The 22,225-nt window shown below is 59.3% G+C and overlaps 3 protein-coding genes across 5 annotated transcripts in view; 2 read left to right on the top strand and 1 right to left on the bottom strand.

The window, feature by feature from the left end:
* Window positions 1–343: 343 nt before the first annotated feature.
* Window positions 344–2,838, top strand: LOC117640268. Of its 3 annotated transcripts, XM_034376628.1 has the most exons (5): window positions 344–647; window positions 998–1,154; window positions 1,396–1,629; window positions 1,816–2,061; window positions 2,138–2,838. In XM_034376628.1, the coding sequence occupies exons 1-5, from the start codon at window positions 601–603 to the stop codon at window positions 2,537–2,539; spliced, it is 1,086 nt and encodes a 361-aa protein (XP_034232519.1). In that variant the 5' UTR covers window positions 344–600; the 3' UTR covers window positions 2,540–2,838. The 3 variants fall into 3 exon arrangements, with proteins under 3 accessions (XP_034232519.1, XP_034232518.1, XP_034232520.1); XM_034376627.1 differs by having other exon boundaries at window positions 1,816–2,838; XM_034376629.1 differs by lacking the exon at window positions 998–1,154 and having other exon boundaries at window positions 1,816–2,838.
* On the top strand, window positions 2,830–4,191 carry LOC117640270 (the record flags this gene model as incomplete). The annotated part of the gene is made up of 4 exons (XM_034376630.1): window positions 2,830–2,972; window positions 3,042–3,221; window positions 3,284–3,475; window positions 3,550–4,191. Coding segments are annotated over 4 exons (828 nt in total), but the record flags the coding sequence as incomplete, so codon positions are not given.
* Window positions 4,192–19,845: 15,654 nt separating this feature from the next.
* LOC117640291 (discoidin domain-containing receptor 2-like) overlaps window positions 19,846–22,225 on the bottom strand; it is a 61,980-nt gene continuing 59,600 nt past the window's right edge. The window contains exon 17 of the mRNA XM_034376659.1: window positions 19,846–22,194. Within this exon, the coding sequence (XP_034232550.1) occupies window positions 21,886–22,194 (309 nt within the window). The 3' untranslated portion in view covers window positions 19,846–21,885. The remainder of the gene's footprint in view (window positions 22,195–22,225) is intronic.

Genomic DNA, 22,225 nt, shown 5'->3' with positions numbered 1-22,225 from the left:
GGTGGCAATGCAACGCTTAGTCGCGTCTTGATGGATTAAGGTTACTCTGCTCGCTCCACTGCACGGAGAGCAAGTGACGTCGATTCGTCGATCGAGGGGCTTTACGACTAGACCCCCCAGGTGCGATAATAATAGTTATGCCATGAGGGCCTTTGATAAACAACTCGACGCATCGGACAGCCAAATTGTGGGGGAAGCTAAGTGACAGCGGGGTGGCGTGGCGGGGGCAGGGGAGGGGGGCGGGGGCGGTAAGGCCACCACGCCGCCACGCTCGGCTTGCCTCGCCGGCCGGCGGCCCAGAGCCCAGACAAACACACCAGACACTGGCGTCGGAGGCGTCGCGGCGTCGCGGCACCGCTGCACGGCCTGGCTGGGCCCGCTGCGGCCCGCTGGGCGCCGGCTAGAGTCCTGTGTGTCGCCCACCTCCATGGTCGCCTGCCTCGCCGGCGCTGAGTCCTTCCTTATCGACCGAAGTTACACATCCCCGACGCTATCGAGTCCTTATCTGCCCAACTCTCTCCGTTGCGTGCGTCCCCGTCCCATCCAGTGCTGCACCGGCACCGGGACAGCGAGGACGCCGTCGACGCAGTCCTCGTCGCCATGAAGCACCGCGACAGGGACGGCAAGGCGCCTCCGGGTGGCCGAACGTAAGTACACTGTAACTCCTCAGCCCTGTTTGGGTCGCTGTGGTTCTTGGATGAGTCTGGATTCTGAGGGAAGGGTGTCCTTAAAGTTTTGTAAAATTTATGGATCTACTGTAAGCGACGTTCGTATGTGTAATGAAGTTCCAATATTGTCAACCCTTTAAATGAAATGAGATTGACTGACTCTACCGGATTATTGTTATGATGGAATGCATTTTATACACTGTAACTGTATGATGTACTCTGTTGTCTATAAGGTTCATGTTCTCTCAAACTTGTTATTAGTTACGTAAGTTTAAATATTGTAAACATGAGCTCGTTGGTGACGTCATGCACCCCTGCTTCGCCCCCAGGGTCCGCTGGCTGTGGTTGTGGACGCCGCTGGCGGGGCTGGCGCTGCTGATCGCGCTCTCGGTGTTCTTGGAGGGCCCCACGCCTCTGCGGCGCGAGGCGTGTTGGTCCTTCCTCTGGGACTACGACGAGGTCCTCGACGTGGCCAGCGACTTCGAGGTAGGCTCTGGGGACGAAGCGGGGCAGCCCTGACGACTCTGACTCACTATTCTTATGCGTGAGTCATGGTGCACACTTGTGTCGCGGATCGTACTGTACTGATATGATCGCATGTTTTTTGGGTGGCGTGACATGTTTGATTCTGTAAATAGTCGTGATGGTTGCACTTGTATCTATCAACCAAAAAAGAAATATGCCGTTGGAACAATTGGACTGACGAATGCGTGTTTCGTCGGTGGAGGGCTTTGACAACGTGTCCGGCGCGTTCTCGGCGTCGGCGCCGTCCCCGCTGCCGCCGTCCTCTCTGGAGCTGATCGTGCCGAACATCGTGCACTTCCTGCGCATGGGGCAGCCCGAGTTCACCTTCCTGGAGTACGTGTGCGCGCTGGCGGCCTGGGAGCGGCAGCAGCCCGACTGGCTCATGTTCCACTCGGACTTGCTCGACTTCCGGGGCGAGTACTGGATGCGTCTGCAGGTACGTTAGGCTATCCGCTAGCTATCGGAGCAGACGAATTTTGTCAGTAGTATAGGTGCCTCATACTCACGGGATGCCATCAGTAGTATAGGTGCCTCATACTCACGGGATGCCATCAGTAGTATAGGTGCCCCATACTCACGGGCCGCCACACACCACTCTGGCTCACCGACCGTCTGCTTGCAGGCGACGCCAGGGCTCCGCGAGGCGATCCAGCTGGTGCCGACGTCACCCTTGAAGGACGTGCTGGGGCAGCCGCTGGACCCGGTGCACGGCAAGCAGCACGCCGCGGACGTGCAGCGCATCGTGATCCTGCAGAACTACGGCGGCATCTTCCTGGACAACGACGTGTACCTGCTGGACAGCCTGGACCCGCTGCGCCGCTTCGAGATGAGCGTCGGCTGGCCCGAGGGCGCCGACATCGGCCGCCAGGTGAGCGAGGGTCTCACGAACCTCGAGGGGACAAGTTGCGGGCTGGTGGTTGAACCCGGGACGTGGACCTTTGCAGGTGCTGGTGGCGCACGAGGAGGCCCGTTTCCTCCGCGCGTGGCTCGAGTCGTACCGCGGCGCCTACGTGGGCTCGCTGAGGGACTACAACGCGGCGACGCGGCCCACGCAGGTCATCCTGCACGCGCGCCCCGAGCTGGTGCACCGCGTGCCCGTGCGCCTGGGCGTCGGCAAGGACGTCCCCGACGTGCTGTACCTGCGCAGGGGCCTGCAGGCTTGGCGGCGGCAGGGCATGCTGGCCGTGCCCCTGGCCGAGCGCCACACCGCACCGCTCGCACGCGACGCCCAGAAGCTCGGCCTCAGCTACCCGGTGAACTTCACCGAGGACAACATCTGCAGCTACAACGTCACCGTTTTGCAGCTGGCTCAGGCCGTGCTTCCCAGCCTGTGCCGCGCCCAATGAACTACCATCAGCCTATTTCGGCTCTACCATTTTTCTGGTGTCAGGTGGACTGAAGAGGACGCGTGCATAGGATTTATACTGCTATGAACTGAACAGAGTCAACTTAGACCCGTTAAGTCTAGTCAGGGCGACTGTTGTGTGAATATTTTTGTACAAATTAGAGTAAGTTTAATTTTTTGTGAAACCAGAAGGCGTGGATTGTTTTGCATTATTCTTAAGTTGGTTGTAGCTGTCTGCGAGAGTCAATAACCGGAAATGACACACGCAAAAGCAAATATAGTGCAGGTTAGGCCGCGCCCATAGCCGCCTTCGCTGTTTGTGGTTCTAGGAAGTGCGGGACATCGCCTGACAGATGCTTCCTTCTTTTCCTCCTCTGTCTCGTGATCCTCTGGTACTCCAACCAGCACCTCAAGTTCTTGACGCTGTTCCCAAGGCACGTGTTTAAGGCTGAAGTAGTACCTCTGGGTGAAGAGGGAGTCGCTGACTGGCCTCTGCTGCACAGGTACATTCCGTGCGAGTCCAGGATCCTGGCCAGCGTGCCGGACCGCTTCGTCGGCTTCAACAACACCGTGGAGCCTGACGGCGCCCTGCTCGTGCCCAACCTCGTCCACTTCGTCCGTGTGGGCGACGGCAGCGAGCTCGTCGCGCCCGAGGACGCCGCCTGCATCAGCGCGGCGCTCAGGTTGGTGGACGCCACCGGACGTCGCCCAGCTTGGTTTGCTGTCTGACAGCTTGGTGTTCCAGGACGCAGCCCGGCTGCACGGTGATGGTGCATACGGACCGCGCGGAGCTGAGCGGCGCGCCGTGGCACCGCCTTCTCCGACAAGAGGGCCGGCGTATCCGCGTGGTGCGGCGGCCGCGGTCGCTGCATGTCTTCGGCATGCCCTTCCGCGACAAGGACAGCCTGCACCGCGTCACCGCGCTGCGCGTGCTCATGTAGGAACCCTCCTCGAAGGACCCGCGGCGAGGGGAGGCAAAGCGAGACTGTGAGGCTGGCTGTCTGCCCACAGGAAGCACGGCGGGATGTACGTGCCCAGGACCGTGTACCTGCAGGACGACGCCACGCCCTACCGCCGGCTGGAGTGCGCCGAGGCGTCCGCGCCGACCTCGGACCCGGGGGTCATCGTGGCGCACCGCGACGCGCGCCTGCTGCAGGCGTGGCTCCACCTGCACCACGACGCCGACCTGGACTGGGCCAAGCGGCCGCCCCACGAGCCGCACCTGTGCCGCGCCATGGACGAGGTGCCCGAGCTGCCGGCCACCGACGACCCCTCGGAGCTCGTCCACCCGGACGACTGGTACCTGTTCGCCCGGGCGCTCTAGCCGACGCCATCCTCGCCGTCGCCTACAGCACCCGAAGGACTTAATTGGGGAATTGACCCCGGGTCGACCCCGGGCCGTGGAGACGGTTAATTGGAAAGGCCGCGATAGCAGTGCAACAGGCCTCGTCGATACCCCGTGCGCCCAGCGCCCCGGCCGCGCGGCGGCTCGGAGTAGCGACCGCAGATACTCCACGTCGAAGGGCCGCGGCGTGGGGTAGCGCGAGCCGAGTGCCAGCCGCCTCTCCAGTGACAGAACAGACTGGCGCCTTAATGCGTTTACTGGGGAAGCTTGTTCCTAAATAAAAGGCTTCGCCACGCCTTAAACTGTGACGCGTACTTTGGTTTCGTCGGCGCATTTCTCAACAACAGCAGCAGGTGAATTTCTACCGCAACAAATACACGCCCACTGATAATAAAAAATATAATTTAAGAACATAAAAATTAGTGTTATTTTTTCGGTAACACCTTGAAATAAATTTAGAAATTGAGAGAAAAATTGTCTTTTAACGGGTGTATTAATGAAGCCGCTCTCAGCAGCACCGCCTTCTGCGTCCTGTGGCCACGCTGCCATCTTTGGAAACCATACACCGACGCCAGCGGCGCCCACACTGTCAGTACAGTCGCGCAACATGCGTCCTGGGCGCGCACGCGTCGTTAAGATTCGGAAATGCGATACCAATTTCCACGGGGCAAACACACTGCAAGTGGCTGCATGGGGCGGCATTAATGATTGCTAATTTAATATGAATGGAAACGCGGCCCGGCCGGGGCGACGGGCAGCGCGCACCAGAAAGGACGCGGGCCGCCTCGCAACCCCATCGGGACCCTCGACCGTTCGGTCCGGGCAGCAGCAGCAGCACTTTGAAAACGAGCTCTGGATTAAACAGTGCAAAACCAGTCGCGAACCTGGTGCAGTGTACACACACTAGAAATCGCCGCCACCCCGGGACGCACTACGGCCTCGCACTCGGAGCGACACGCAAGCAGTACATACGTTGTCGTATTCATGGCCAAACTTGTGCAGTGCAGGGCCCGGCAGGGCCGAAGCTCGCGAAGCAGTGGAACGACCGTAAAGGCGGCCCGCTAAATACTGTGTGTGTGTGTGTGTGTGTGTGTGTGTGTGTGTGTGTGTGTGTGTGTGTGTGTGTGTGTGTGTGTGTGTGTGTGTGTGTGTGTGTGTGTGTGTGTGTGTGTGTGTGTGTGTGTGTGTGTGTGTGTGTGTGTGTGTGTGTGTGTGTGTGTGTGTGTGAGTGTTAGGGCGCTTCCTCCCAACACGAGGCCCCCATTCCTCCCGTGGACTATTACCGGACCCCAAACGTGCGGCCAGGGAAGAGTTGCCCGAAGCTGCGGACTGATTCCGAACAGCCGTTTCGCCGCCCTGTCTCTCTCGCGCTCGAAGGGCGCCGCGGAGGGGTGCGAGAGAGACGGAGCGCCGGAACGACTCCGCGGGACGGGCCGGCTGTGACCCTATCGCCACCCGGGCGTCATCATCCCCAACCACGCCACCGTAAGCCCCGGGCAGCGCGAGTACACTCTAAACAATTTGGAGTTGATTTGTTCCTCTCTCTGTCCGCTTTGATCAGCGAGTGTCTGTCCACCTGCGGTGGCTGTGTTGGCACACTGTGTTGTCTGCGCGCATCGCTGTGCCTGGCGGACTCCGCCGACTGGCAAAGGTCATATAGACTTGACAACGACTGCTGGCGCGGCGCGACTCGGTGGCTCCGCGCTGCTCCGTCTGTGCGTTGTCTCGTCGTCTCTCTCTCTGTCTCACTAATGTGACATGCAACGGGTTGTCCGCGTGCATCATTGATGCGCCCCGCCGTGTTTCCAAGTTCCAGCCGTTTCCAGCTCCAGGCCATCGCTCTGTCTCTCTCGCGCCGCCGCGGCCACGGCGCGGCCCGCGTGTGCGAGAGAGACAGAACCCGCCCCGGGAAAACAGAAGAGACACCGTGACGGCACGCGTGACGTCCGTGACGCGCGCCCCAGTTTGCACTGCCGTCTAGCAGACTCGCAACCTACACTCGCAGTAGCACGCCAGAGTACACGCTTTCAGGTCAAGCTGGAGCTATTGCTCGCAAAGTTGCGTTCAAAAACGCGCGCTACAAACAATTTTTTTTTTCATTTATTTTTTAGGTCATTGAGGCCACCGGGCTTTGCAAATGCTTTGCACCCACACTGCATCGGCGCAGCCAGGGCGCAGCGACGCCCGGCGTATCGGTGTGTATGTATAAAATGATGCTGATATATTATTCACACATGGAAAACAGAAGGGAAGCTGACTCTGCGTTGCGTATAGAATTCACTGCCGAAGGGAGGGAAGGGGGGTCGCCCATTCTAGCGGATGACCATTCTCTGTGTGTGTGTGTGTGTGTGTGTGCGTGTGTGTGTGTGTGTGCGTGTGTGTGTGTGTGCGAGTGCTTGGGGTGGTTCCTTGGAATAAAGGATGGTAAGATCCTACCCTTGGTCCACAGTCGGCTCTCTGCCTGTCCATCTGTCTATCTTCTGTTCGTCGGTTTGTCACCCCCCCCCCCCTCTCCCCCTTTCCTCGCTAAGCCTTCGGCCCACGAGGCCCCACCGCCAAAGCGCTTGTCCAGATTATGTCGGTCGATTAGAAGTCCCGACTAGTAAAACTGGCTAAATCGCCCAAACAAACTCCGCTGGCTGGGGCTATACGCCACGAGGGCTGGCCCGCGCCCCGCCCGGCCTGTTGCGTGGACGGACGCGCCTCCCCGCCCCGCCCCGCCCCGCCCCGCCCCGCCCGGTGGCGAGGGAATGAGAGATTGCCCGCGTGCGAGGGGAATGAAAAATCATGGCGCACTCCGCCATGTTTACTGTTATTTCTTAACGACCCTCTTGCGTGGCCGGCACGCCTGTTGCGGGGCACGGCGGAGAAAAAAAAAAGAAAAGAAAAGAATAAAAATCGAAAAAAGGAGCAAATTTCCGTCACACACGCGTCCACCGTCAGCCATCATCGGAAACGAACAACGCGCAAAGGTCGTATCGGAGTGAGAGTCCCCTTTCCAAACGCACTGTCCCTGTGATGCTGTCCGCACCGCCTTAACAATTCAAAAGGTTCGTATGACTTTGTTTTTTTTGTGCTTTGTTTAGAATTTTCCCTTTGAAGGCAAGGGGTTTCATCCCGGCCTGCTGGTCAAGAGAAGTCCGAGCGTGGACGGAGGGCTGAGCAGCTAGCAGCTCCCCGATCACAGGAGCCACGTTACATCGGCTGATGCAGTCAGGAGACTGACTGCTCCACGGCGTGTTGTCGTGTTGTCTCTGTCACACACCCACGGTCCGCACCGTGAGTGCGTGGGAGACAGAGCGACAGGGCGTGGCCGAAGATGACCCCCGGTCATAATGAGGCGCGCGTGGCCAAGGCCGAGGGGAGGAGAGCCCTCCACGCGTCGGGGGAAGGTGGCCGTCGAGGCGGTGGCGGTGCGGCGCGTGGAGCACCGAGGCCCCCGTCGGGCCGATCCTCTAATAAAATATCCCACCTGTAAATAACGGCCGATAAATCTATCTCCCCGCGACCTTCCCTGCTAACGGCATTATTACAGTGTCCAGTCACTTTCACCGGCGTTTTTCCTCCCTGCCAAGTATTGAATTTTTAAAGTCCGCGCGCCGCGCGGCGGACACGCAGTGTGTATCCCACGCGCAGATACACGCGCGGTCCACATTCCTCTGCGAACTGACTCCGAGAGTCGTTTTCGTCGCTCTGTCTCTCTCGCACCCGTCAGAACGGCCCGGGAGTGCGAGAGAGACAGAGCGACGAAAACGACGCTCGGCCTGCTGCCGAGGCGGAGCGGAATTCCCAATGAGATTGGAGCGCTGCGCCACGCGTGGCCGACCCCTTTTTTCCATACCGGGATTCGGATTGGAGTTCATCGGTCGGGCTCGCGGGGCCGCATCATTCACAGTCACATTCACATTCGCAACGCTAATTAACGGCCATTAGCGTGATTAGCGGATGATTAACGGCTGGTTAACGGCTGAGACACGGAGCGTCCGACGCGCCTGCAGGGGAAGTAGCATCGTGCTCTACAGGTGTCGAGCAAAATAAAGGCCCGAGATAATGGGAAGGAAGCGGATCCACTCGCCCAGAGTGGACCTCATCGGCGGCGGAGTGCCGCGGCTGCAACAAGATTGGCCGCGAGAGAGAGAGAGAGAGAGAGAGAGAGAGAGAGAGAGAGAGAGAGAGAGAGAGAGAGAGAGAGAGGAGAAAGAGAACGCCGCAAGGAGGAAGCGGAAGCTGTCCCCGCACCTGCGCCGCCTCGCCACCGGATGTAGAAAGAGGCAGTGGAGGGGTGGCCGCCCCCGCCGCCCCCACCGCACGGCGGCCCGCCCCACCCCGCCCCACCCGGCTGGTCCCCAGTGTCCGGTAACTCTCTATTACCTGCGCGTGTTTTCCGGCGGTCGCCGACATAGTGGCGGTAATGCCGAGGGCCCCTGCGGTTGTACGGTGTACCGGGCGTACCGGGGCGTACCCTGCCCGGAAAGCGCGGCGACGGTGGCGGCAGAGAGGGGGGAGCATTATAGAGATGTCGCGACTCACCATTTTTCCCGCCAAAAATAAAACAAAAACAGGGACAAGCGCGCGCGAAAGATGTGACTGTGCTGCTGCGAGCCACGCGGGACGCGGCGGGACGCGGGGACAAAGGACGCCTCGTGTCTCAGGTCGCGCGGCGCGTTGGTCCTGGCCGCGGCGCCGTCGCGGCAGGTTTTGCTGTGTTTTATTTACTCTTTTACTGTCCCGTAAATGTCCCTACAGTGTACCGCAGTGCGGCCCGCGGCCCACGGGCGCGATCACCTCGGCCACGCCCGGAGTCGCGGACACCGCGGCTAATTTCACACACACACACACACACACACACACACACACACACACACACACACACGCGCGCGCGCGCGCGCACACTTTCCACTTTTCACTTTTTTTTGCCGCTTGTGTTTTTTATTTATTGCTTTGTTTCTTTTTTCTCGCCCCGATGCTCTGCGGTCTCGCGCACAACGGCGACCCTCCATTGTGACGCTGTCCTCCGAGGAGATGAAGTAGATGAACTTTGCGCCCGGATCACCTCACGTGGATCCAGCCCCAGGCCCCCAGGCCGGGACAACAGTAAAAGAGAAAATTGGACGCGTTGGCGGGGCGGCGGGCGGGGTGGGGCGAGCTCTCCTCTTCCTGTCGGTGTTCTTTTACGCCGCGGGGATGTAAAGGTTTCAATTTCGGCGGAGTGAAGCTGCAGGGGACAAGACGGACTGCGGCGGCGGCGCCCCGGCGGCGCGGTGCGTGGTGGCGCAACATGTCGCTCTGTCTCTCTCGCACTCGCGGGCCGTTCCGTGGGAGAAACGCTGGAGGGAATCATTGTCTGCTGGAGGCCACGCGGATACAGAGCGGTCATCCCCGCCTACTCCGTGTGGCGGCCCGAGACGACGTCGTGGTGCCCGGACTCGGGGGAGACGACGACGACGACGACGTCGCGGTGCTCGGACTCGGAGGAGACGACGACGACGACATCGCGGTGCTCGGCTCGGACTAGGGGGAGTCGCCACAAAGTGGCAGGACACACGACTGCCAAGCCGAGGAAAGGGGGCTGTGGTCAGACGTCGTTAATAATTCGGGCACCGATGTTGCGGTGTGTCAGGGTGTCGTGGATTTTACTGCACTGCTGGAGCCTCGGCTGGAGCGGGCCGTTTCGTCGCTCTGTCTCTCTCGCTCCCTTATGGGACGCCCCATAAGTGTGACAGAGACAGAGAGACAGAACGAGCCGGAATCCTTCGGATCGGCCGGCCGCACTGCGGCTCACCGCTGGGGCTCGCCGTCCACGCAAGGCGCGCAGGTCGCGCAGGTCGCGCAGCAAGCCCAAGCCCGCGAGGAGCGAGGTGCGGCCAGCAACAAGAACAGCAACAACAAGGCACTCTGGGAGGACAGCTATAAAAAGGGAATGGGGATTGCACACAGGGAAGTACCTAGCACTCCCACATATGTGGGGGCGGCGGCTCACATCAACACACCGGGGAGGGCCGAGCCCAGCACTGTGTGATGGACGCGCCTACACACACACATCACCGACAGAAAATTTACCGACTTTTCCTCGAGTGTATGAAATAGTTGTGTAAAAGCCTGCGGACGAAAAAAAAATCTCATTCAACGAACGTTAATGAAAGCAGATGATCCATCGCGTTTCACAACTGCTGTGATAGCCGAGAGGTTAGAGACGTGGGATCGAGTTACCGCAGGCCGGCGTTCGAATACCAGCGTCACAAAAGTTTTTTCGACTTGCTATCCTAAGGGTGGTGGTTCGAGGCCATGAGAGCGGAGCCGTGTGCAACAGGCCCACATGCCGGAGGTTCGACTCCTAACAAATATTTCCATTTAATTTTACTGCCTCACCCAGTGCGGTTCAAACCCGTAAACGTGAGCCCACTCCGAGCATGGGACGTGGTGGTCCAGGGAGTAGAGGCGTCGGTTCTCAGTGCTAGGGTCGGCGGTTCGACTCCCCCCACTTCTTGCGAAATTTTGACCGGGTCGGTCGAGTCCTGTTGCGTCAAGAACCCACCTCACGCCGGTCCCCTCATCATGGGCCGTGGTGGCCGAGAGCGTAAGGTCGTGTGATCCCGATGGCGGGGTCCGGGGATCGAATCCCATCATTTCATTACATTTTTCGACCGCCTTCCTCCCAGTGCAACTCAAACCCGTCGTCCAACACGCTGCCAGACGTACAAGCGTGATAGCGTAGTGGTCAGAGTCACATTCACCTGGCCACTCCGCTGTGGGTGTCTAAAAAGCAATCCGCTTCGGCGGGTTGGCCTCGGCACTGGAGCGATGGCGTATTTGATCCATCAATCCAGACCACCCGGTGTGTGGTTGCGGGTGGTGCCTCCTCGACTTGTCGGGGAGGCGATGATAAGTCCTTTGAAGCTGGCCTAAAACGCTGTATGTTCGGTACGGGAGCGCCGGACAGTGGGGGTACCATGGGGTACACAACCAACCCTACGAAAACAAGAAGCTCCCACCAAACCTCTTCTCTGTCTGAGTCTCTCTCTGTCTCTCTGTCGTCTCACTCTACGTCCCGCCCCTCTAAGAGCTTCGTACTGGGTGCTCTCACCCAGCTGCCTGAGCTTTGGGGTCCTACTGGGTCCCCCGGCGAACGCTTGGGTCGCTGACGGGATTAACCCCAGGTACCTGATAGCACCGGTTCCCATCCCGAACACCGAAGTAAAGCAGGAGGCCTCCCCATTAAGACTGGGGAGGGGGTGTAGAGTTCAAATTTTTTCTTTTCCCTTTCAAATTTCTCGGTTAATACTCGTTTGGTTTCCTTATACGGGCCGGTCACCGTTGGCTCTAATTACCAAAGCAGTAGGTTGCGGACTCCGTCTGCTTGCTCGTCGCGAAGTGGATGGGCCATTAGCAGCCACTTGCCATCCGTCTGCCTGTCCGTCTGTTTACCTGTCTGTCTGCCCATCCTTCTGCCCGCAGGACGAGCCATTAATTTACCGAACTTACCGAACTTATCGACAGGGTCCTGAATAGCACGCCTCAAAATCGGGCGAAAAAAAGACAAGTACAAAAACTCTACTTGTTTTAGTCTGTTTAGCCGAAGAGGCTGGTGTGAAGGAAGGGGCAGTTTGGCTGGTTTCTAAACCGACGGATCGGCGATGGTGGTTTGGCCCCGGCACGACGCGCGCCTCTCACAGTCACGGGGCGAGGCAGGCGGTGTGATGCATCACCGTCTCAGAGTTGAGCAGCGCGAGACCATCTCCGACTCGAGCGGGCAGAGACCCGGCGGCCCCGGCAGCCCCGGCAGAGACGCATGGTGACAATTCGTCAGCAAACTCCTCGCCATCGCCATCAAGCCTGCTTTAGCCTCGGCTTTGGCCCGACTCTCCGTGTTCCCAGTTGCCGTACTTCGCACTCCGCCACGACGGGGGTCACCTTCTCCGACAGATTGGCGCGGCTGTCTCGTCGCTCTGTCTCTCTCGCACCCGTCGGGAACGCCCCGTGCGTGCGAGAGAGACGGAACGATACTCGCCTCCGAACCGCGCGACTTCCGGCTCGCCGACTGACCGTTTCCGGTGCGAGGAGGAACCGGAAATGGCGCTGAATGGGCAGCTGATTGAGCCGGCTGCACCGGCAGGCTGCGTGCAGACAGGCGCAGTCGCCGTGTCTCGAATCTCGAAATGTCGAACTCGATCCGCTGAAGTTTCTGCAGCGCCAAGATGAGGGAAAATGCAGAGCGCGCTAGTCCAGCCCGGGAAAAGGGGGGGGGGAGAGGGGCATGTCTGGCGGGGTGACCTCGCCTCACCCCGCCCCGCCCCCGACGCAAACACAACTCTGTAGTCATGTGCCTGATATGCAAGGGTATCAATGTATTTATTATGAGGCGAGTTGAGTTGGCCGAGCCAGCAGTAAAATGGGATGTGGGGGGGAGGGAGACGGGTGAGACGGCTTGACATGTCTAGGTGCGGCTATTGTACAATTTATGCCGCCCTCGGGGAGCCCTGCCCTGCCCCGCCTGCCCCGCCACCGCAAGATGGAGCGCGACCTGGCCCCGCAGAGACGCGGCCAGGCCAAAGCCCCCGGCAGCACCAGGATTCTCTCTGTACTCCGTCTGTACTCACTCCGCCTGTACTCCGCCACGGTGTTTGCGACGCGGGCCGGCACAGCCGTGCCACCCGAGGCTCCAACTTTTGACGACTACGGTCGCGTCCTGGGGAGCGACAGAGACAAGCCGCGTTGCTTCGCGCTCGCCGCCCGCCGGACCAGCCATAGGCAGCACGCCGCACGGGGCAGCTCGCCGGGCCGGCCTACCCGCCGGGCGCTCGCTCGCCCGACTCTCTCTCTCTTTCTCTCTCTGTCTCTCTCTCTCTCTCTCTCTCTCTCTCTCTCTCTCTCTCTCTCTCTCTCTCTCTCTCTCTCTCTCTCTCCGGCGCGGTGTTCGGAATCTGCCCGCTGTAGCGGGTCGACGAAATTAGTTGGCCGGTGTAACGGACCGCCACTGCCGCGCACTGCCACCGCGAGTCCGGGGCAACTCTGGAAAAATTGAGAGACGCCAAACTCGTTTCCGAGTCCGCGCGCTCACACGCGGAACTCTCTTCCTCTCTTTCTCGCACACACAGTGATGGGCGAGTTTTGTTTGCAGGAACAGATTAACTCGCGCAGCAGAGTGAGGACGAATACGAGAGGTTCGGGGAGGTGCTGCTGGTACCCGCACCAGCGGCAGTAGTACCCCGCCCCGCCGCACCCCGCCACGCCGCACCCCGCCACGCCCCGCCGCGCCCCCATGGGTGGCCATGGGGCCAGGATCCTGTCGGCGTCTTACATAATAAAACTGTTGAATAATCCAGGATGACCAGGGCCAGGTGCGTGTGTGTGCGTGGGCGGAGCAGGCGGTGTTCCCGCGCGCGCGCGAGCGCGTGTGTGTGTGTGTGTGTGTGTGTGAGTGTGTTTTCCAGCTATCCGCTTCCGAAAGGAGCGCGATGCTCTGCCAAGGTGAACCACGGCCCTTTGAGTCCGATAACGGGGTGCAAGAACTCCCTGTGTCCTCATAGCCGCCACCACTGCCCGCTTCTCCGTGAATGTGTGCGAGAGAGACAGTGTGTGCGTCTGACTGTGTGTGTGTGTGTGTATGTGTGAGTGTGGCGGGGCGCGCGGCGTGTAACTCCCCGACCGTGAATATTAACAGCGTGATGCTTGAATACCATTAGGGCCCGGACAGTCTCAATTTGAAAAATGAATGAGCGGCCGGGGGCGGGCGGGGGCGGGTGGACCGGGCCACCGGAAGGCGCGGCGAGTGGCGCTGGACATCCGGTGGGATGGCGGGGCCGTGGCGGGGCCGTGGCGGAGCCGAGCCCCAAGCAGATTAGTCTTACACACTTTACCCCCACGCACGCGGACACGCACACAGACACAATGGCCCGGGGCGGACCGGTTTCCGGATGAGCGGAGCAACTCGTGGCGACACGCACACACACACACACACACACACAGAGCGTTGCGGTCCATTCGCCCCGCTGCGTGCCATTTTCCTATTCCCAACCCACTAATGCGCTCGCTGCTGAATTTTTCATCCGCGGGACAAAGCGGTGTGTGTGTGGCGGGCGGGGGGGGGGGGAGAGAGAAGAGTTACAGAGAGAGAGAAGGAAAGGGGGGGGGGGGGGGGGTAGAAACAACGACGGGACCCTCTGTGCGGGGCCACAGCGGGCTTAAACATTGTAACAGCGTTATCGAGACCGGGCCAAAGACGTGTCATAAATAAGCCTCAAGAGTGGACAGCGCGCGGCCACGGCGCAGGCACGGTGCAGGCACACCCCCACTCTCTGTCCGAGCCTGAGCCATCTCGCCCCATCAAAGGTTGATTTATTCTCTAGCTCGTCCCTCTCGCAGGTGTAAGCCCCCTCCGAGGCTTTCCCCCTCCCCCTCCAGCAACCCCTCCCCGGCACAGCACGGCCGGCACGGCCCCCCTGGAGCCGAAGATTACTAGTGTTACGTACAGGCCGGGCGGTGCCGTGCATTACGCAAGGGCCTAAGGACCGGTATCGGCTTGCCGAGCCCTGCCGAGCCTCCCGAGCCGGGGTGACATCATAAAGACGCCGCAAGTGGCACGTGGGGGACACGTGGCTCACACACACACACACACAGAGTGGAGGCGCCCGGGCGGCGGGCCTGCCCGTGGCGTGCGTCGGTGCAGCGGGTTGCCTATGGCCGGTCCGTCGGGCGTCCGTCGGGCCGGCTCGGCCCGATCGGCGCGAGCGGGAGCAGGGGAGCGTGGCCGTGTCAGGCTGCACGGCAACAAGCTCGGTTTTATCTTTTATCAAACAAAGGCAGTAAAAAGGGACGGACACGCGTGAGAGAGAGAGAGAGTAGCGGCGTCGCCGTGCCGTAGTGCGTCCAGCAGGACAGCCTCGTTCTCGTTGTTTCGCGTTTTTTGGATTTTTTTCCCTCGTGCATGCGAGCCGGCTGGCTCCCGTTTGAAAAATGCAGCCTCCGCGTCGTAAAGCACGGCCAGCCATAGCGGCCGCAGCGTTACGGATGCACGCTGCCGTGTGTGTGCGAGCCAGTGTGAGCGTGTGCGTGCGTTCGCCGGATCCAGTCGGTGGCGGCGCGAAAATTCAAAACAAAACCGCGGCGAGAGAGAAGGGGAATAAAAGGGAAGGGAGCGCGTTCGGACGGGTATGGTTCCGCGGCTCGCTTTGTCACGCTGTCTCTGTCGCACTCACGACGCGCCGCGTACACGTGCGAGAGAGACAGAGCGACGCGCGGTGAGTTTGACGGCGCGAAATCCTCTGCGACACGGCGCGGCAGTTTGCTGCAGCGCATTGAAACATAACACGGAACTGAGCCTTCGGAAAGACAGGCCTCGCGGCGGGCGCGGGGCGAAGGCAGGCGAGGGTGCGCCCGGCCCGGCCCAGGGGGTGGGGGCGGAGTCCCCGGCGGGCCTAAGTGCGATACACACTGCTCTTGAAAACCCTCGATGGCTGGCAGCACCACCACCTCAACGGCCTCCACGGCTACACTGCCACACCACCCCACCCCGCCCCGCATGGCATGGCCAGGCCGGCTATTGGACTGTATTTCATGTTATATTGAAAAAAAAATCATGACAGTTATAGCTTGGCGGCCGGTATATGTTCTGAGGGGGGAGTCGGCAGGTAGGGGGGAGTCATTGGGCCGCCGAGGAGCAGACGAACCTAGGGAGGGGTGGGGGAGGCCCAGGGTGACTCCGGGAACGGATTCACCTTCAAAAGAGACGTTGTTTTCGCAATTATTTTGCCGGGTGAATTTAATCGAGTGGTTTGCTGCCCGGTCGGCCGGGCGTTCTTGTCGGCAGCGTCCTGGGTGGGGGCTGTGGGGGGAGGGGGTTCCTTGGGGATGGACGGAAATAGAATGAGAAGGGGGAGGAGGGGAGGAGGGGGTGCAAGTCGAAAGGCAAAGGTGTGCTTCTGGTGGCCAGCTGGTCGGATCGGTCGCTCTTCAATCCCATTTGGTCCCTGGAGCTTCCCTGAACGGGAAGGCGTCGAAGGGGGTGGGGGCGGGGGCGGGGGTAAGTTACCTGGGCCAATCCCACCCTCGTGTGGCGTGGCAGCCGGTGGCTGCGCGCGGCTGGCACGCTGGCAGGATGTGATCTGGTAATGGAGCGAGGAGTCTGGCTGCACTGCCCTGGCGCCCCGGTCCTCTCTGCCTCGGCCGACAACAACGCCGCGGTAGGCACCCCGTCGACGGCGCCTCCAGGCCTCCACGCCCCCGGCGACAAATCGGCCGCGGTTAGTCGTCCGGCTGGAGGCGATGGGGGGTGTCATTCACTTGAGTGGTCTGTTGTGTTAGTCAACTGCGTGCGCCGGTCGGCCGGTGGTTCCAGGTAGCGAAGAGGCCATCCTTTCCAGCTCACCGGTCCCGCTGCCCTGCCCCGCCCGCCGGGCTATATTTTATAAAAGGGCGGCGACGCGTGGGCCAAAAATGCGGCGACGCGTGGGCCAAAAATGCGGCGACGCGTGGGCCAAAAATGCGGCGACGCGTGGGCCAAAAATGCGGCGACGCGTGGGCCGAAAATGCGGCGACGCGTGGGCCAAAAATGCGGCGACGCGTGGGCCAAAAATGCGGCGACGCGTGGGCCGAAAATGCGGCGGCTCGGCAGCATCGCGAGAGGTGTACTGTAGCCCCGGACGCACCACGCAGTGGCATACGCACTGCGGGCGTGTTAGTGTGCGGGTGTTTGTAGCGGTTCCGTTCGGCGAGGTTCCTCTCCAGTGCGTTTCCGACCGACGGAACAAACAACTCGCTCTTCACAAGCTGCGCCTTGAGGGCTTTGTTCTATTTAACACTCTGCCTTTGCGGTGTGCCCCCCCCCCACACACACACACACTGGCACTCTCGCTTCGCCACAGGGATACTCCTGCGTGGCGCTCCTGGGTTGCGCCAGAGCAGCATAAGCTGCTGTTTACTGGTCCGCGTACACTCCCCGGCAAATTTTCCCGCTTCACATTCTCTGACAATACGCGCGTGAGCCACCGACTCTCGGCCAATTGGCTTTTTTTTTGCGTCCCCGTGGCCACGGCCTCTCTGGGGGCCTCTCTGGGGCGCGGCGACCGCTGGCTGTCGGCAGAGGCCGGGCCGATGGAGGTGATCCGAATGGGCCGACTTGGATAAGTAATTCCTCAGTGTCACTTCTGTGGGCCGCGGGGCGTGGCGGGGCGTGGGGCTTTGGCTGCCGTCCGTTGATTAGGCAGTCTGGCCAATGTTGCCACATTGAATGGCGTCGGGGAGAGGGGGAGGCACTGCTGATGGCTGACGTCAACGTCGCTCCCATTTAATCCTCGCTATTCGGCCTAGGTGAGAGACGGGCCAAGTTAGCTAGTTCGCGCCAATATGTCACTGCTCCTGGCCGCGCTCGGCCCGGCCGTCGTTATGGAGGGCAGGCAGTGACGCAGTGACGTCACCGGGGATCACACAGTCCAATCACCGTCACAGATCCTGTCCCGTCCCGGGCCGGGCCGGGCCGGGCCGTGGCGAGCCGAGCCGAGCCGAACCGTCCCGGGCGGAGAGGTGAATTAAAACAACAGTGGTGTGTAGCCTAGCCTGCCTGCCCCGCGGCGGCCCCGCGGCCGGTGGCGTGTCGCTCCGTCTCGCTCGCACCCCCTGCGGAGCCCTGCGGACCGCCCCACGGGTGCGAGCGAGACGAGTGGCGTGGTTCGGAGTCCGCCCGGCCGGCCCTTGTTCGTCGGACCGACAAATGGACGCGGCCTTCCGCCCGGCTTTTAAATATTTCACGACGCGCGCACACTGTATGAGTGGGGAGTGGGGCCGCCAGCGCGCCAGCGAGACACATGGCTCTGCGGCCCGTCGAACATGGCTGTGTGTGTGTGTTGACCCGTCTGTGTGTGTGTGCGAGGCGGCGCGCGAATTCGCCCAGTGCCGCCCAGTGCACACGGTGTGGCCGTGGTGCCGTCTGATTGACGACTGCTTTGGGGCTGGCGGGCTCGCCGCCGAGGCCCCCGTCGACTCTGATCCCCGCGCCGAGATGTTTTGGGCGCCGGTGAATGGTTGCGCCGGTCGGAAGTGCAGATGGACGCTCGGAGATAGTCGACGGCGGCGAGGGCCTCGATGACGACGCGCGCGTTTTGTCTCAGTGGGTGCGCTATGCCGCTCCGTTCGCTCCGCTAGCTTTCGCTCCGCCGATGCGGGCAGAGGCGTTTTCGTCGCTCTGTCTCTGTCGCACTCATGGGGCGTGCCTTGTAGGTGCGAGAAAGACGGAGCGACGAAAAACGCCCCACGGAATCAGTCTGCAGCAGCGCGTCGTCATCGCGGAGGTTATCTCGGCCAGCATCTCGGTCCGGGCCGCCTCGCCGCCGCGCGCGCTGCAACTTGGAAAGCTTGGAATTGGAAAGGCAGGGGCGCGGGCCTCGGATCTGACGGCATGCGCGCGCGGTTCCAGGCTGTTTCAGGCTGTTCCAGGCCACGCACCCCGTCCAGCCTGCCCGCCCGCCTGCTACCACACTTTGCTTTGTGAATGGACTATTAGATCCGCCTTTGTCCTGGTCCAGCGTGGCGGGGCGGCGAGGCACGGTTGCGGGTGAAGGGGGGAGGGGAAGGCAGGAAGGTCTTATCTCCTTAGACTGCCGCGTCGCCGCGCTCCGCCCCGCCCTCTGGCCTCCTCGCGGCCAAGCCAGCCCGCGCGCGTGTGGCACCCGCTCCGGGTCGAGATGAAGCAGGGCACAGAGCAGGTCACCGTGCGGAGATTTGTTTTGGACTGCCCTCCCCGCTGCCGTGTGATTGGACGAGCAGGATCATCGTTGCACCATGGAGGTCGCTGCTGTGGCCAGGCAGGTGGTGTTCGTCACACAGGACTGTCCTGAATCGGACGGCATCGCTCCAAGCTACGGCCAGGCAGGCGGGCAGCCAGCCAGGCCTGACCTCGAAGCGGTGGGGGCGCGGCGCGCTGCCGCTGTTTTGGGTCCCTCCATATTCAGCCAGGCGGCACGCAGCACGGGCCCCCGGACAGCCGAGCGATCCCGAAGAGCATCATTTCGTCGCCCCGTCTCTCTCGCACCCCTACGGCCCGCCGGATAAGAGCGACAGAGACGGGGTGACGCTTCGGACGCAGCGCGAGCGCGGCCGAATAACTCCGACCGACAATTGGCTTAGCTCTGGTTAATTAATTGCGCGTTCCAGTGCGTTCCGTTTTATTAAATGTTGTTGCGGCTTCCTTCTTTTTGTTTCATCAAAACAGGCTGCCCCGCCGCGCGGCTTGCCCAGGCTTGCCCAGGCTTGCCGGCCTGACAGACTGCCTGCCCCGCCCCGCGCCCTGGAAGTTGCTTCGGCCTTTGAGCGCCAACTTTGTTTGAAGGGGGTCGGGCTGGTCAGGCCCCCATGCAGGACCGCACCTTTGTGAAAAACGCCCACATCGCCCGCACGCCGGGCTGGGCGAGCGTGGTGAACAGGGGCGTCGCAAATTTGAGGAGGTCAGTTTATAAAATGGGCAGCGCTTGCGCTGTGCCCAGCTGCACCGTGAACCAGCCGCTCCCTGGGACGCCCCCCTGTGTCCACGCGCAGACCGCATCCCTACCAGGCTGCCAAGGCTTCGACGCAGGCTTACGGGGATTACCCCCTCCCCCAACCCGGGGGCCGGCGCCGCACCTTGATCGAGGGTAAGCCGGGGTAAGTGTTTTGCCCGCGTCGCCTCATCTTTTGCATCCGGCCGGGTAATCGGGTAATCCGGCCCGGCGACGGCCGTCTTGATGAAGTTACCCCGCGGTCTCACCCTTGTCCGCCACGGCCAGCCCAGACACCGCCCCATTCAGATTTGCATGTTCCAAGTTCTAAGTGTTGTTTGGCTTTTGGAGGCCGTCTGACCCGAGCGCCTCGGTGACCAACACCCGAATGGGGCACTCTTGTGTCCGGGCCGACGATTGTTTTGAACCCCCGTTCCTGCTGGGCATTCCCCTCGGACATGGAGCCGTGATGAGGATGGATGAAATAAAAACGACTTGTGTGTTTAAACTGTTTTAATTTATATACTCCCTTTCATACATTATTTAATGACTCAAGGTCGCTCATACCCACGCAATGACTTGCTGCTGTCGTGATATGTCTAACCATTTTACTATTCCTCTAAAATTGTCGACAAAACAGAAAAGAAATGAAAGACCTTTATAAATCTTGTACATGATAAACGTGATTGTATGGTCATATCACCTCGTTAAGTATCTAAACTGGATTGTGAGTTTTACTTTTTCAAGTGCAATATAATTTATTTCTCCCTTACTTTAAGTTTGTACTGGCGTTTGTTTTGCTTATTATTCTACCACGAGCACTGCCAAAGGAGTGCCTTGCAACATGACTAAAGCGAGGAAACTCTAATCAAGGTAATTTTTTCCTCTTGAATTATCAAGGGAGTAAGTAGCCTTAATGTGAATTAAGAAAAGTTGACAGGGAAATTAAGTTACGTTTAAAAAAAAGTATGCAGCTATATGAAGACAACTATTTCAGAGAGACAGTGAATAAGATGATGATTGTCCTTTAGTGATTCACAATTGAGATTGTATCCATGAAACACTAACATTAATTGTTAATAATGATTTTTTCATAGAAAAATATTTACAAGTCTGGTCAGGTGCGAGAATTTTTCGAAGTTAGAAATACTTAGGTATATTTACATTGCTTCTGTAAACATTATGCCAAACAAGGTAGGCTTGTCTAATTCTATAGGAGGGCAGTATCCCTTTTAACGCTTTTACTTGCACGTACCAAATATTTTTTGTTTCAAATCAAAAAATCCAAGTTTTTTTTAAGTCGCACAGCTTTACAGCTACAACAGTAACACATGGAAAATAGACGATCCTCTGGTTTTAGGTCTCATAATGTTTTAGATACAAAAATGTCAGACTATGTGAGCTAAATTACCACTACTTTAACAAGAAACATGTTAAAACGGCTACGGTAGAGTTGAAACTCAAGAGCAGCAGAAGGAGAAGTACAGCCACGTCTACACACCCTGTGACCGTACCCGAAGGGAAAGGAGCAAGCCACACGACGCTTATTGAGATCACATTCAAGAGGCCTGACGAGGCAGCCGCGTAGACAGGAAGACATAGAAATACAATATTTAAAAAATACTGCCAGATGCTAGACAACAAACATAAAGGATTTATCATTTTCTTTTAGATCCGCGTAAGGATCGAGTTCTAAAAGCCACAAAAAAAGAGAACCGGCTGTTAGGAGCCACATGACAACGCTGGTTCCATGCGAGCGGATTTACAAAAGATATTTCTTTGGACCCCACTTCTATATTTATCTAATCGTGACACGTTCCCTTCGAATTTCTGAAAAGAAAACTGCCACTTTATGTTTAGAGGTTAATTTCAGAAATAAATATTATCACGTTTACAGAGTTTCGTCATTTTACAAGAGAAAGGCATGTAGACGTTAGAAAACCTTAACATTTACAATATGGTGAGAAGACTAGAGAATGAAACACAAAAGGGAGGTGGCCCTCTCAAAGGCAAATAGTAATGATATGACCTGTGCATGCCGCCGAGCGGCTGACTGTCTGAAATACTTTACAAATATCAACATTCGGGGCTTGGCGCAAGTTACACTCGTAACGTGAGTCGCCTGCCGATTTTATTGCCTATTACACTAGGAGTTTGAACAGCTCCAGAATAAGGAAAGTCCTTAACAACGATCCTCCACGGCCTAGAGCCACGCATGGCCTCCGAGACAGTGGGTCCAGAAAGTAAAAGTTGATATGTACAAACAAAAACACCGTATTTACACAAGAGCACCATGACAACACACTTAAAACAACATTTTCCCCTTACACAGTACGTTTGCAAAACCCCTCTCACCGGGGGAATTCCCGCATTAGAAACTAACAAGTATCACATTGCTTTCCGCTCCCCTCCAACCGACCAACATACACACACACAGACACGCACGCGCGACAAGTGTCGGACAAAAACAAAACAAGTGGCTACGGCGCTCTAGCGCGCACAGTGAGCAAACCCTCAGTGAGCATGGCGGCGCTGGTGCTAGCCGCACTCGTAGCCGGGCTCGTAGCCCAGGTTCTTGCGCTGCAGGAAAAGGTGGATCTCGTGGAAGCGGGGCCGCGTGTCCTTGTTGCGGCGCCAGCACTCCAGCATCAGGTCGTAGATCTCGCGCGGGCAGAGCGGCGGCCGCGACAGCGCGCGCTGCAGCCCCGAGTCCTGGTACCAGTGGCTGCAGTTCTCCACCACCTGCTCGGCCGTCAGCTCGCAGAACGGCAGCTCGCGGCACCGGCCCAGCACCTCCCACAGCGTCACCGCGAACGACCACACGTCGCTGCGGGGGCTGTGCTGGCCCTGCAAGAAAAAAAATTGACAGAAAATTGAC

The sequence above is a fragment of the Thrips palmi genome, unplaced genomic scaffold, assembly GCF_012932325.1.
Source record: "Thrips palmi isolate BJ-2018 unplaced genomic scaffold, TpBJ-2018v1 HiC_scaffold_12, whole genome shotgun sequence".
In the NCBI taxonomy this organism is placed as follows: Eukaryota; Metazoa; Arthropoda; class Insecta; order Thysanoptera; family Thripidae; genus Thrips; species Thrips palmi.
Note: the sequence above shows the minus strand (reverse complement) of the source record. Positions and strands in the feature narration are given on the sequence as shown.